We start from the raw sequence: 14,852 nt of genomic DNA on the forward strand, positions 1-14,852 counted from the left end.
TAGGCAGTTGCCTAGTTTGCCTAGTGGCAGCACCGACCCTGAATGAAATACTGAAAACTTCCTTTTAGTTTCACATTTTAATCCTCATTTATAGCTAAACAAAGCAAATGATACTTGTGTCATGCTGCATGATTAAGTGGAAAAGTCAAGCTGACCTTGCTGTCATAATCTCTCACAAATCAATAGATTAGGAAGTGAAGTAAATAATGTCATGGGCATCGTCCGCAGCTCTTTACAGGAAAAAGAAAACCTACCAAACCAAGTCAACAGACTAGATTATTTAATACTTTAAGGAATATCTAAAGCAAAAACTTTCCTTTTCTTGAAATCACCCTCCACTCTGGTGGTGTAATGTTCCTCAGCAAAGCTGCATTAGACATGATGACATCACGGTCATTAGGCTGGGGGCAGAAGACGCTGTGGGAACCAGCCTGGCAGCCAAGCAGTACTGAGGATCGGGTGAGTATATTTGCTTTATTTTAGCCCCTAGACCAAAACGAGCAGTTAAGTGAGTAGCCGCACTGCAAAGGTTCATTTTTCGATTGCCTGTTCTTTGTTATGCAAGGAAAGAGTTGAAATCCATACCAGGTTTTCTTTGCTATCTATGTCTTATAGTCTTCCTGTCTTGTAGATATAACAAGAGGGGAGCCGAATGAAACAAACAATGTCTCCAAAATGTGAAAAAAAAGAAACTTTTACAGATTTGACCGCAACAAGTGTCCCTACGGGAAAACCTGCCCTTTATACTTGCTCCAAAGACAACTCAAAATGTTGGATTTTTCCTCCTTATGTGTTCCAGAGACAATGGCTGGACAAGGCAATGGGGAATCTCCACAGGGGAACACAGCAATAAACAATTTCCTCCATCCAAAATAAAAAAGTGTCAGCTTTAGATACACATTAAACAGCAATGTGCAAAATGTAATAACCAACAGCAACCGTCCTGCAGTCACCTTTAATTGTATGGACTGCACTAAACTGATGGAAGGTAAAGCCGGGTTGGTTACTACTACCGTATGCATCGTCATATTCTTTGTGTTGCCCTATTAGATAAGCCTGTAAATGCAGCCAATAAAATGACAGAATATTAAGACTATATCACTGACACCATATACAAAGCAGTTTCATAATAAAAATATTTTAGAGGGGTATGATAGTTATTATAACATGATAAGTAATATGCTCACTAATTCATGTTAAACTTCCTAAGGGCTTGTTCACACGCGGTCCGGATTCTGTCCGGACCAGAACCGTGCGCTCCTGCACCCAAAATGCATCCCAATGTCTCCCTATGTGTTTTATGGGTTACAGTTCTCACCAGCGCAGTCCGGTCCGGACAGAAAAAATACTGCATGTCACATTTTCTCCGGTCCGTAAACAGACCGTAAACGCACGAACGCGGCAAAAACTGGAGCGCGGTAAAACGCGTCACAAACGCTCTGCACGCATAGCACCGCGTCTGCTGATCTGCTCCAGATCTGGACCAGGAAATGGTGTGAACAAGCCCTCATAGTAAATAGTAATAATAATAGTAATAATTTGTAATAGTAAAAGTAAAAGTAAAAAGGCATATAAACCTATGTAAACTATAAAACAACAAAGTCTACATAATAATAATAGTAATAATGTGTAATAGTAAAAGTAAAAAGGCATATAAACCTATGTAAACTGTAAAACAACAAAGTCTACATAAAACTCATAAAACAGAAAAAAAAAGCAGGGTAGGGTACAACTGTGGTGCTGGGATAATGTTCCAAAGCCGGAATGTGTGTGGGGCCAGAGACACCTCTCTTGATAAATTTAGGGAGGGGAGCTAAAGAATTCCAGACATTTCTTTGCTCTGATAAACAAAGATCATAGCTCTAATATACTGGACACGCTCCACTGTTCTATATACTCCAACCTGGACGGTCTCACCTGTCAGAGTGTACACCTGTCCTATACCCTGCTACACAGGTAAACCTGGGCATCGACACTCCCACCCGTCACACCCACAAGCCTGGTCAACCTTTTATAAATAAAGAGAATATACAAACAGAAGGGATGACCTTGCTTCCCTCTGTTCTCACCAGGACGTACGTCCAAGACTCAAGTCTCCAGAGCTTATCAGAAGACAAGCTGACCAACAACCCCCTCGCCGAGTTGCCATTGACTGTCAATTACCTGTGTCTCTGTGCCACTCTTTCAACTCAAATCAGGATTTAAGCTGGCCATACACTATTCAAATTTTGGCCGATTCATGCGACTTTTGTCTGAAGCAGCTGGGCTGAACACTCAGCAACTGCCTCCAGTCAGCGCCAATCAATGTTTGGGTATTCTGACAGCGGTGGGCACCGGCGGTCAGAATACAATAGCTTGGTGTAGGGGGGATTGCCTCATCCATGTTGTTTAGCATGGATAGATGAATCTGCTTGGTTTCTTTTATTTAGCTGAACAAAAGAAATCTCTACGTGTATAGCCAGCTTTAGATTGTAAGCTCTCACTAACAGGGACTTACTGTATTGAATTGTATTGTAACTGTACTGTCTCTCTTTATTTTGTAAACGGCTGTGCAAATTGTTATATAAATACTGTATTATAATAATAACAATAATAATACAAATAGTAATAATAATAATACTAATAATAATAATAGTAATAATAATAATCTTGCTTTGACTTTTTCTTTCTTCTGAAACGTTCTGCACTTCCTTTACTCTTCTGCCCCCAAAGACATTGAAAACCTTGACCTCAGCAATACCTCCTGCTGTCACTTACCTTTGGCTTTGTGTAATTAATCCTCCTGGAACTCAGTTTCTACAACTCTGTCTCCATGTATGTTGTTCTTGTTTCTTTTATCCATTTTTAAGTTTAATATATCTCTCTTATTCTTCTTCAGGTGTTTCTTCCCGTGCATGCCTTGGAAGTTTGCCTCCATGCTCTCATTCTCCGGCTCTCAAGCAATCACTGCTCTAACATTTGTAGGCATAACTGCAGAGCTGGTGTATTTACTCACTGGTTATCTCTCATGAATTTCTTACCTTCTCTCTTCCCTGACCGAAGGGGGGGAGTCAGGTAAAGTGCTGAGGAGGAGGAAAAAGAAGAATTTGTTTCTGCACAGTGCAACATTAACAATTGTTCATATACTGCAGGGGTAAGCAACCTTTGCATGCCAGCTGTGGTGGAACTACAAATCCCATTATGCTTCTGCCTCTGGCAGTCATGCCTGTGGCTGTCACACTCTTGTAATGTCTCATGGGGCTTGTAGCTCTAACAGCTGGGGTGCCGTGGTTGCCTACCCCTGAATACTGTTATATACTAATAGTCTAATAATATAAAGCTGTTTAACCACCAGAACACCAGCCGTTAGACATGTGCGATTCGTTTCGTTCCGAATCGAAATTCGGACGAATTTTCGGAAATTCGGACATTCGGATGTATCCGAATTCCGAATTACAGACATAACGAATGCAAACGAATCCGAATTTCCATTTCCGAAATTCGGTAGCGTTAGTACGAACGTTCGTTTCGTTTCTTATTCGTTTCGTTCGTTGGAGCAAAGTGACATTAGAGAAGGAGAAAAACATTTTTTCCCCCTCAAATGTCACTTTTGCTGCAAACGAATAAGAAACGAATAAGAACAGAAACGAACCGAACGTTCGTACTAACGCTGCCGAATTTCGTCCGAATCCGAATTCCGAATCCGAATTGACTTTCACACCCGAATCCTGAAAAACGAAATAACACATATCCGAATTTAAAACGAAACTAAACTAAACGAATTTTTTGGCAGTGCACATGTCTACCAGCCGTCTATATGACTGTAGATTATGTGTCTTTACATGTTACAGAATACACCTGATCAGATAAGATTTTCCACCAATGTTACTAATGTCACATATTTAGTTCCTCTAATTTCCTTGTTTTCAGTTTGTTTTGTACCCTACAGGCACTTCACACGTTTTGCTGGCTGTCGCAGGTAATCTATTATTACAATCTGAAGCTTATAAAACAAACAATATACCTCTTGTATTAAGAGATGCATAAACCTAAAGCTGAGCTCCAGCTATAGAAATGAATATATACTTACATTGGTCCAGCTTGGCATAATGTAAGTATATATAAAATGTATATGTGTACTTCCGCTGGTCCAGCTTGGCACAATGTAAGTATATATAAATGATCCCTGTTAGGGCCATGGGGCACTCTAGCTATAGAAATGTATATGTATAGTTCCACTGGTCCAGCTTGGCACAATGTAAGTATATATAAATGATCCCTGGTGGTGCCACGTGAAACTCCAGCTATAGAAATGTATATGTATAGTTCCACTGGTCGAGCTTGGTACAATGTAAGTATATATAAATGATCCCTGTTAGGGCCACGGGGCACTCTAGCTATAGAAATGTATATGTATAGTTCCACTGGTCGAGCTTGGTACAATGTAAGTATATATAAATGATCCCTGTGAGGGCCACGGGGACCCGGTGAAACACAGAAGTAGCCAGTGAATCTACAGAGCTTTACAATGATCTTCCGGGTCCTGCTCACCCGCTGTGCTGAGCGACTTCCCCTCTGATGTGAAAACATAGGGGGTCACTCACTCATCGCAGCAGCCATTCAGCAAACACCTAGGGGGGAATTGATCAAAACTGGAGCAGAGAAAATCTGGAGCGGCTGTGCACAGCAACTAATCAGCTTCTCTCTTTCATTTTCAAATCTTAACTGAACAAACTGAAGAGAGAAGCTGATTGGTTGCCATGCAGAGCTGCTCCAGATTTTGTCTGCTCCAGTTTTGATAAATCCCCCCCCCCTAGTATTTTCCTCAATGAATACTAGACATTTTCTGATTCGACCATAAAAATACTAGGTGTTCGCTGAATGGCCGCTGTGCTGAGGAAGCGGTTCGCTGTGGGTTAAATAAAAGTAATGAACACCCCACATTGAAATCGGATTGTACAATCTCCTTTAGAGCAACCAAGAATTATGTAGTGCAAGAGCCTGTCTGACTGGATACACATTGCTTAAATCGTATAGTTAGATCCTCATTATACTTTGTTTTACTAAATCTAAAGTTAATTGTACAGAGATTGTATAGTGACCCTTAAAGGAGAACTATGGGGTTAGGGCTTTTCCACATAGTTCTCCTTAGGGTAACGAGAGGACACAAACTAGCGTCCTCCCATCACCCTAGGCTCAGTATACCGCAAGCTATACTGAGACGCCGCAGTATTCCCGTGAGCTGCTGCTCGCGGTATACTGAGGCGCCACAGCTGAAGCGGATCCCGACAATTATGCCGGGATCCACCCAGCTGCGTGACTGACAGCTGGCTCTGCCTATCTAGAGGCAGAGCCAGCTGTACCCACCCCCTCCCCCGTCCGTTCGGCCAGGCAGCGCTGGCGGATCGGAGCGGGGGGAATCCAGCTCCTCCCCTGTCACGGCAGAGAGCCGTGACAGGATCGAGAGGTGAGTGAACGCCGGTATGTGTTCGCTCACCTCCCGATCTACTGAGCCGACCTGTGACAGTCTCATTGTCACAGGTCGGCTAGAACTATGAGGTGAGTGAAAAGCACTCACCTCATAGTTCTCCTATTAGCTGCCCATACACCTTGCGATCATCGGACAAAACTTTTCGTCCAATGATCGAACCGTCGTACGATTGTTGTACGGCGGCCCCATCCTGCCCCGATTATCGCAAGGTTCAATCAGCAGTAGATTAAAAAAACACCTGGATGAATTGCGGTAATCGACCGCACATATTTTCATTTGAGCATCAGGAGTGTTAATCGTACGACTTTTGACGTACGGCAACACCACCAACCTTGCGAAAATTGTACGATCGACTGAAGTTTTCGAACATGCAGTAAAGACAAAAGTTGTACGATTGTACAGTACTGGTGGTTGCACACTCCCCATACACCTTGCGATTGTCGTACGAAAAGCCGTTCGCATACGATTATCGTACGATAATCGTAAGGTGTATGGGCACCTTTTAGGGGATGATTTATAAATCATCTGCTTAGTCATATGATAGCTGAATGCCACTCATACGGCATTCTTGCCACTAGATGGAGCCGAGGAGCATAGGATTTTCGATGAGAATGACGTGAAAACGTCATTTGGCTACGGTATGGCTGAGGGGATGATTTATAAATCATCGCCTTAGTGTTTTACAGAACGCTTCAGCCTACACTCATGGTACATACTTTATTATTTTTACAGGGCTCTTCCCCAAATGTTGTTGTTGGTCACAGCTCAGCTTAAGCAATACATAACTTTTCCCATATACAAAGCCTGCTCTCCTAGCCTATCGCTAGGCCTGAACACTGTCACATGAGTGAGGGATTTACATCACCGCTCCTCCAGGTCGCCAATACCACTGATTTCAGTGGCAGTTGTGAAGGAAGGTGCGGAGTTCCAGGAAAGGTGTAGATAAGGGGTGCAAGGGTAGCCGTTTGCATGGACACTTTCACATTGCTCTGTGTGGGCAAAGTCACAATGTTTCTTTAACCTCTGCTTCCAGAAGGGGTTCTTTAGAGTAAGAGCTGTAAAGATGTGGAATAGCCTTCCCAAGAAGCTGGTTCTTGCCAACTCAGTAGATTGTTTAAAAAAACAAACTGAAGGGGGGGAATTTTTGTGTGAGTTCTTTAAGACCATCCTGTGTCCTCCTGTTCTGGTGAGCCCTGTTCTTCTCTTGAACCCAGTGGGGACACAGGTAACAGTAAAAACAATATGAAGGTTTTAACTCTTCATCCCCTCTACATGAAACTTTAATATACAGTTCTGGTTGGAATTGCCCTTTAACTGGCAGTATGTAAAATGTGGATTTAAGCACGTAGCATTCTGTTGAATCACAACTTCCTGACAAAAGCTATAAGATAAGCAAAAGCTGGCATCTCATGGAAAAAATCTTAAAGAAGAACTCCATGGATTTATAAAATGCACCCCTGTAGTGGGGCTACGCCTGCACTGCAAGGATTAAGTGCTCAGTTTTAGGGGGCTAAAATAAAGCAGATATACTCACCTGATCAGTCCTGGCAGGCTGCTAGACCGGTCCCCACAGCTTTTTCTTCCCCGGGCCCCAGCGGTCTAAGCCACATTGACGTCATCAAGTCTACCGCAGGTCCATTGACTTGCATTAGACATGAAAACGCAGAGGGACACACCACAGCCGGAGTGGAGGGGGAAAGAGGTGAGTGCCGACCGCCGCAGGACCGAGGGTCAGGTGAGTGTATCTTCTTTATTTGAGCCCCCTAGACAAAACGAGTACTTAACCCTTGCAGTGTGAAGGTAGCCCCACTGCAGGGGTAATTTTTTTTTATATTCCGGGAGGTGTTCTTTAAAGTGAATCCGTGCTTTGTACTGTACACGTAGTTTCCGCCCTCCAGGGTCTGTTTAGCCACTGGGAGCAAAAAGAGGAAGCCTTATGTAAGTCATGACTTGGCGCTTACAGGGTCTCTTCCCACCCCCAGTTACAGAGATGGATGCCAGAGCAGCATATTACCAAGCTCCAGCAGTTTCCCCCACACTTTCTTACTGACAACTGCCATCCTAAGAGACTGTAACATACAGGGGTACAGGTACTCTTAAAAAGTAAGACCACACAGGGACTCATATACACACATGCACGCACAAACACACACAGACACACAAAGGTTGAACTTGATGGACCTGTGTCTTTATTCAGCCTCAAATACTATGTAACTATGTACTGTAACTTACCCGGCTGCATAGCTGGTTTTAGGTTCTGCCTTGATGGGAAGACCAGGTCCACTCATGCACATGGCAGGGCCCGGGTATCCTTTGGGATTGAGCATGGCGTTGCCGTTACTGCAATTAACATGTGACTGGTAAGGTGGGCCTGCACATGTGCCACCCATCCCGGGCCGTACTGGCATCTGTTGTCCCATGTGAAGGACACCACCTGAGCCGGATGGTCCAGCATGACCGACGGAAATGACAGCTGGCAAGTGGCCTGCAGCAGAAGTACACGGCTGACCTGGGTTTGCATAGCCGGATGAGGAAGGGATATCCGCAAAACAGCTGTTGTAAAAACAATAAAAGAAAAAAGTCACAGCTGGTATTTATACAAATATATATACATCTCAATGTAAGCTATTTCTGTACATAGCACAGTGCCACCCCCAGTATAGTAATAGTATAACAATACTATTTCCAGCCACAGTAATATTATTTCACATTGTTTTTAAGGTAGGGTTGCCACCTTTTCTTCAAGTGAAACCCGAACACTTAGGCGACGTGCAGACATTTTTTGGGGAGCCAACGAGTGGTGGCTTATTCATAGGTAAATAGCGCTGCCCATTTATATGTTAATATCACAGTTGAGACTATTTTCTTTGGGGGGCCAGTAGCCCCTATCGTAATTTTGGTTGCCCCTGTCTGCCTGACATCTTGTGTCCGGGTTTCTGCTGCCATGAAACCTGGACACAGCATTCAAAACCCGAACTGTCCGGGTGAATCCTGGACAAGTGGCAACCCTATTTTAAGGCCTCATTCACACCATTGGCGTAACAATCGCCATAGCAACCCAGGTGGCGGCTATGGGGCCCCGGCACAGGGGCTCCAGGCCAGCGCATCCCTCTGATGCCGTGTGGGTCGCCTGGGTCGCTACGGCATATAAGGGTGCTGGCTGTCACTGACACAGCGACCACGAAGGCGGACAGCGCTGACAGGTAAGAGGTGTGCAGCCCATCTGGGACCCTGCAGAGCCCACTATACAGTGTCTATGATGGGCTCTGCAGGGTCACTCTCAGGTGGGCTGTTTGGTATATCAGGTGGGCTCTGCAAGTGTCATAACTAGCAATCACGGTGCCCCATACAACATTTTTCTATGGGCCCTGTGACTTCTAGTTACGCCCCTGATTCACACTGTCCACTTGCGTTTTTATGCAGAGATCTGTCTGCAGAATCTGTCAGGCTAGACGCTTTTTTATCCTTGTAGATGCTTAAAATTACGTGCGTTTACACGCATATGCTTTAGATGCATTTGTCCTTTGTCAATTGAAGTAGCCAATGGCATTTCAGCAAATAGACACATCTTGAGTATACATGCATTTACATGTGTTTTGGTGAGTTTAGAAGCTAAAATTGTTTCCTGGAAGCCCCCTCGACAAAGCAAGCACTTAACCCTTGAAGTGCGAGTCCAGAGTTCTATTTTAAAGTGACACTAATCTTAAAAATGCATTCCAGTACCTTAACTATTAACAAAAATGTATCTTATTTGTGTATCACTCAGCTGTAGATCCTCTAATCATCTCTGAATTGGTGCTGACACTGTCCTTCCTGCTGGAGGTTGGCTACTTTTGTTCCCCATGGTATGCTGTAAAGTAGTCACCGCTCCAAGCTCACTCCGATGATGGACTACAATCGCAATACAAATGAGTAAACTAAACATGAGATTGTAGTCCATCACAGGAGTGAGCTTGGAGCGGTGACTACTTTACAACACACACAGGGACCATGGGGAACAAAAGTAGCCCCCCTCCAGAAGGAAGGACAGTGTCAGCACCAATTCAGAGATGATTAGAGGATCTACAGCTGAGTGATACACAAATAAGATACATTTTTGTTAATAGTTGGGGTACTTGAATGCATTTTTAAGATTTAACTCCTGCGTTTAGTATCACTTTAGTTTGCTGCCATACCCCTCCCAAACCCTGCTATGTTGATGTCCCTGGGATTCCTGCTAAAAAATGCAGGACACCGTACCTGTATCCACCCATAGTCAATTCAGGTGTCAGCCCCCCTTAAACCTTCCCCAGCTTTTATGACTGACAAAACTGCAAAGCGCACATACTGGAGGTACTTCCCAGCTGTGCCTGACGTTATTAGGTAGTTCACCCTCTGGCACTAGAGATGCCCCCCCTGCACTCGGAAGAAGCATTGGGAAGGGAGGTTGCATGGCCACGTGACCATGGAATAAAAGACTGAAATCAAGGTATGTTCATGCTTCTTTTTTTATGTTACTAGAACTGTAGAAAACAACTCGGAGAACTGTTCTTTGCTTTTGTGAGAGTGGCTTTAAAAGTACTTTAATATCACACACAGTTGTATAATATTAGTTATAGCTGTAGTTGGGGTACTTTAATGTGTTTTTAAGGTTTAACTCCTGAGTTTAGTGTCACTTTAAAATGTACATGTGAGTTTATTAAAGGCGTAAAATCACCGAATGCTGCAGCACCCACCTCCAGGTGGATGGATTTCTATTGTTCTGCCCAAAAGGGGTAAATAAGAGGAATTTAAAACGTGTATGGCCAGCTTAAAACTTAAGCAAGGCTAGTTGATGAAAATAAATCTAAGTACACATATGTATTTAATGCAAGCCAATACATTCTATGACCTATACTGGCACAGAATTATATAAATATAGGATGGGGGTACCTATACTTACCTTTGGAGGTGTAACTCTCTTGCCACTGCCAAGTTACATCTCTGTACACACAGAGATAACAGCTACACTAACAGGGTTATTCACAAAAGGGTGAAAAGTTTGGAGAAGGCAGGAGAAGTGGACAATCTAGAACAACATAGCTGTCTGGAAAAATTCTCCAATTCACCTCACTTTCCTGTTCAGCTATGTTGTCCTGGATTGTTCACTTCTCCTGCCTTCTCCAAACTCTTCATCCTTATGTGAATAACCCTGATATAGAATAGCAGAAGAGGAGTGCAAAACAGGTATATAAGTCCTTCCTGGCCAGACAGAAGTATCAATGTTCTATTTGACCACTAGAGGGCGCCTTCTAAGAGCAGAACAGATAACACCAATCACCAGCACGTGTTCTCTGCATCTGTTTACATTTTTCTAATGGAAAACAGTCCTGAAAAGGTTTACTGGAGATCTGGGGAACGACAGACAGCTTCCAGATATCTCAAATGTAGCAAAATATATCTACTGGGTTTTAAATATTTTTATTCAAACACAAAAGAACAAAGCAAACGTTTGCCAAGTACAACGACCAGTTATGTGCAATTAGAAACAGCAAATGATTGGATGTGTTTTTGTCAAGCTGAAAGTTAAGCCATTGATAAGCAAACTCCGGCCCTCCAGCTGATGTGGAACTACAAGGCCCATGAGGAATTGCAAGACTTTGACGGGCACATGTATGACTCCCAGAGGTAGATGCATCATGGGATTTGTAGTTTTACCACAGCTGGAGGGCTGGAATTTGCCTACCCCATACTGTAAGCTAATGGCAGCTTAATTCCTTTAGTGTTCAGCATTGCAAGCTAGGTTATAGGTCATCGTGTATACAAGATAGGAGATTGAATAAACAACCAAAGCCAAATTCCATGGGCCAAGTTTTTTGTTGTACATTGTACATATAAAGTGCATTACGATAACCTCAGTGTATACATTATGTGACTTTGTATTCGGGTATATAAGGCAAGCAGGAAAACATTTGTAGCAGTGACTGTGACATTTACATTTTTTAGTAGGTTTTAGAACTTTAATTTTGTTCCATTTAAAGGAGAGCTCAAGGGAAAATTATTATTAACCCTTGCAGTGGGGCTACCCCGCGCACTGCAAGGGTAAAGTGCTTGTTTTGGTCTAGAGAGAAAAATAACAAAGATATACTCAATCCTTAGAATCGGCTTGCTGTTAGACCGGACCCTGAAACTTGTCTACTCCTCCGCTGCAGCGATGGAATGTCTCTCAGCATCCTCAGGTCCAATACCCTGTCTATTGGGCATGATGACTCACCGGAGCTTAGACCACTGCATCAGAGGGGCAGACCGGCTCCAGGGACCAGTCTAACAGTATAACTTTGTTATTTTTCTCTCTAGATCAAAATGAGTACTTAACCCTTGCCGTGCGGGAGTAGCCCCACTACAAGGGTTAATAGAGAACTATGGGGTCAGGGCTTTTCCCCATAGTTCTCCTTAGGGTAACGGGAGGACACAAACTAGCGTCCTCCCGTCACCCTAAGCTCAGTATACCGCGAGCTATAGCTCGCGGTATACTGAGACGCCGGAGCGGATCCCGACATCGATGTCGAGATCCGCCCTGCTGCGTGAGTGACAGCTGGCTCTGCCTATCTAGAGGCAAAGCCAGCTGTACCCGCCCCCTCCCCCGTCCGTTCCACCAGTCAGCGATGGAGGATCGGAGCTGGGAGAGGGCAATCCTGACCCCTCCCCTGTCACGGCAGAGAGCCGTGACAGGATCGAGAAGTGAGCGAACACCGGTATGTGTTCGTTCACCTCCCGATCTACTGAGCCGACCTGTGACAGTCTCATTGTCACAGGTCGGCTAGAGCTATGAGGTGAGTGAAAGCACTCACCTCATAGTACTCCTTTAATAATCATTCCCCTTTTTTCCTGTTCTGGTGACATTTCCCCAGTGGTACATCCAGGGTATTGCAAGCATGACACATGCCCTGGGCACCACTATGTTTTCTATGAGTATGGTTCACACCTTGCCGTATTTCAGCACGTCTGAACGCGCCACAAAACGGCCTACGCCTGAAAAGGTACATGAGCTTCTTTGTAGCGTTTTTGTTGCGCGTTTCCATTGGGATACAGCCAAGTAGCCCTCGGAAACGCGCGTTTGTCGCGCGTTTTTTACCGTGAATCGCTGTAAAAACGTGCGCCACGAAACGCGCGTCAAACGCGCATATTCAATACGCCTAGGTGTGAACCCAGGCTAAGGGTGATCAGCATTTGGTGAACATCCAAATACAACATTGACTGGGTCAAACATTCTGCAGGAAATGTACATACAATGTGCCTGGAGCTGAAGGAAAAAGCGTGCTGGCAGCTCATTTAACTCTATAGAGATGGAGGAGCTGCTCACCCTCACATGCTGCTTCCCACAGGTCCGAGTTTTGACAGCCGCACACGCAGACAGTGCACGGGCCTGAATCTGTCATGTCTGTGGCCAAGGCCGTGCACCGTCTCTGTGCAGCTGTCAAAACTCTGAGCTCCAGAAAGCTGCTTGTGAGGGTGCACAGTAGGGATGCACCGATACTGATGCTCCGATACCTACCCCGGAACTTCGGGTCAGATGGAGATTTCCTATGACCGGCAGTGCTGCGAGGGAACATGGAGTCGGTTTCCCAGCCAATCAGGAAGCCGGGAGGCTGGTAATGACCTCCCACCCTACTTCCTGATTGGCCGGGAAGCCGGCTCCGTTCTCCCGGATGTATCGGTATCGCCATACGGTATCGGTGATTACCGAAAGATAAATAACGCTACTCGATACAGAAAAACCGGCACCGGTGCATCCCTAGTGCACAGCTACTACGTCTCCATAGAGTTAAATGAGCTGCCCACACACTTCTTTCCGCAGCTTCGGGCACATCAACAACCAGCCCATCACGCTGTGCAGAGCAACCCACCTCATTTGATTGAGCCCCAAAGTTCAAGCTCCTTGCTAATCACCTAGCTCTAGCTTTGACTTAAAGGAGAACTATGAGGTGAGTGCTTCTCACTCACCTCATAGTTCTAGCCGACCTGTGACAATGAGACTGTCACAGGTCGGCTCAGTAGATCGGGAGGTGAGCGAACATATACCGGCGTTCGCTCACCTCTCGATCCTGTCAGGGCTCTCTGCCGTGACAGGGGAGGGGCTGGATTCCCCCCTCCCCGCTCCAAACCGCCAGCGCTGACTGGTGGAACTGAACAGGGGAGGGGGCGGGTACAGCTGGCTCTGCCTCTAGATAGGCAGAGCCAGCTGTCACTCACGCAGCTGGGCGGATCTCGACATCGATGTCGGGATCCGCTCTGGCTGCGGCGTCTCAGTATACCGCGAGCTTTAGCTCGCGGTATACTTTAGCTCGCGGTATACTGAGCTTAGGGTAACGGGAGGACACTAGTTTGTGTCCTCCCGTTACCCTAAGGAGAACTATGGGGAAAAGCCCTGACCCATAGTTCTCCTTTAACACGGATTGCTGCAGAGAGATCACTGCTTTTCTCATAGAGTGCAGAAGTCCTCTCTGCAGCTGAATGCCAGGGGACAGGCTGATTTCCACCTAAGCAGCTCTAGCACCTATAGAACATATGTAAGTTCCTCATAGTTACTGTCTGGTTGATTTATGTACTTTGAATGGAAGCTGTAATTGGGCTTCAAAATGAATCGGTCTGAACTCAAGTCAAGTTTAAAAAAAAATGGTATATGGTAGAGTTTTGTGGCAGAAGAGACTCTGTATACTTCTACTGCCAAAAAAACTCTTTCCCTGACTGCTATCAACTTTTTTTTAATCAATTGTACATTGCATGCGGTGTATGCACAGTTTATAGTACAATCTCCGCATCTCAGTAGAAGTTGGGCATCAGGAGGAATTAACTCCTATTAACATGTGCAGGAGTCATGCCATTCATGACCAACCAATGGAGAAGGTTGGCTGGAGACAGAAGACTCTAGATCCAGAAGAGTATAGAGGGGGAAAGTGGACCTCTCATCACCAGAGGGAGCATTTGGGGAGGTAAGTCTGCCATACTGAGGAGCCCTGACAACCTGTTACAGTTCCACTTTTAAAAAATGAGGCCCCTAGGAGATACACAATGTAGGCACCTAAATGGTTGATGTGGTCTGCTTACTAACTCCTAAGCACAATGTATCCAAATACACAGTGTGCATATAAAAGGTACCATGAATGAATATTTACTGCAGAGTCATGTAAAGAGTTATGCTGTATAAAGTATTTTGTTACTCACATATCAGGAGAGTCCTCCTTGCTAATGTAATCCTCTAGGATACTGGTGTCAATTGATGGTTCCAAAGCTCCATTAATATCATGTCCTGAAACAAAGAATATATAGAACTTAGATGTTTGTACCTAACAAAGCGCCAGCAACTAATAGACAAGAACTATATCTAGTACAGCCTTCTTCAGTGGATCAAAGCATAGACCTG

The 14,852-nt window shown here is 44.7% G+C and overlaps 1 protein-coding gene across 1 annotated transcript in view; it reads right to left on the bottom strand.

The window, feature by feature from the left end:
• Window positions 1–14,852, bottom strand: part of MYRF (myelin regulatory factor) — a 126,691-nt gene that overhangs the window by 31,401 nt on the left and 80,438 nt on the right. The window contains exons 2-5 of the mRNA XM_018565168.1: window positions 14,654–14,738; window positions 7,703–8,023; window positions 3,021–3,062; window positions 333–367 (exon numbers count right to left, since the gene is read on the bottom strand). Coding sequence (XP_018420670.1) covers window positions 333–367; window positions 3,021–3,062; window positions 7,703–8,023; window positions 14,654–14,738 — 483 coding nt within the window. The remainder of the gene's footprint in view (window positions 1–332; window positions 368–3,020; window positions 3,063–7,702; window positions 8,024–14,653; window positions 14,739–14,852) is intronic.

Source organism: Nanorana parkeri, unplaced genomic scaffold (assembly GCF_000935625.1).
Source record: "Nanorana parkeri isolate BGI_ZX_2015 unplaced genomic scaffold, ASM93562v1 scaffold820, whole genome shotgun sequence".
In the NCBI taxonomy this organism is placed as follows: domain Eukaryota; kingdom Metazoa; phylum Chordata; class Amphibia; order Anura; family Dicroglossidae; genus Nanorana; species Nanorana parkeri.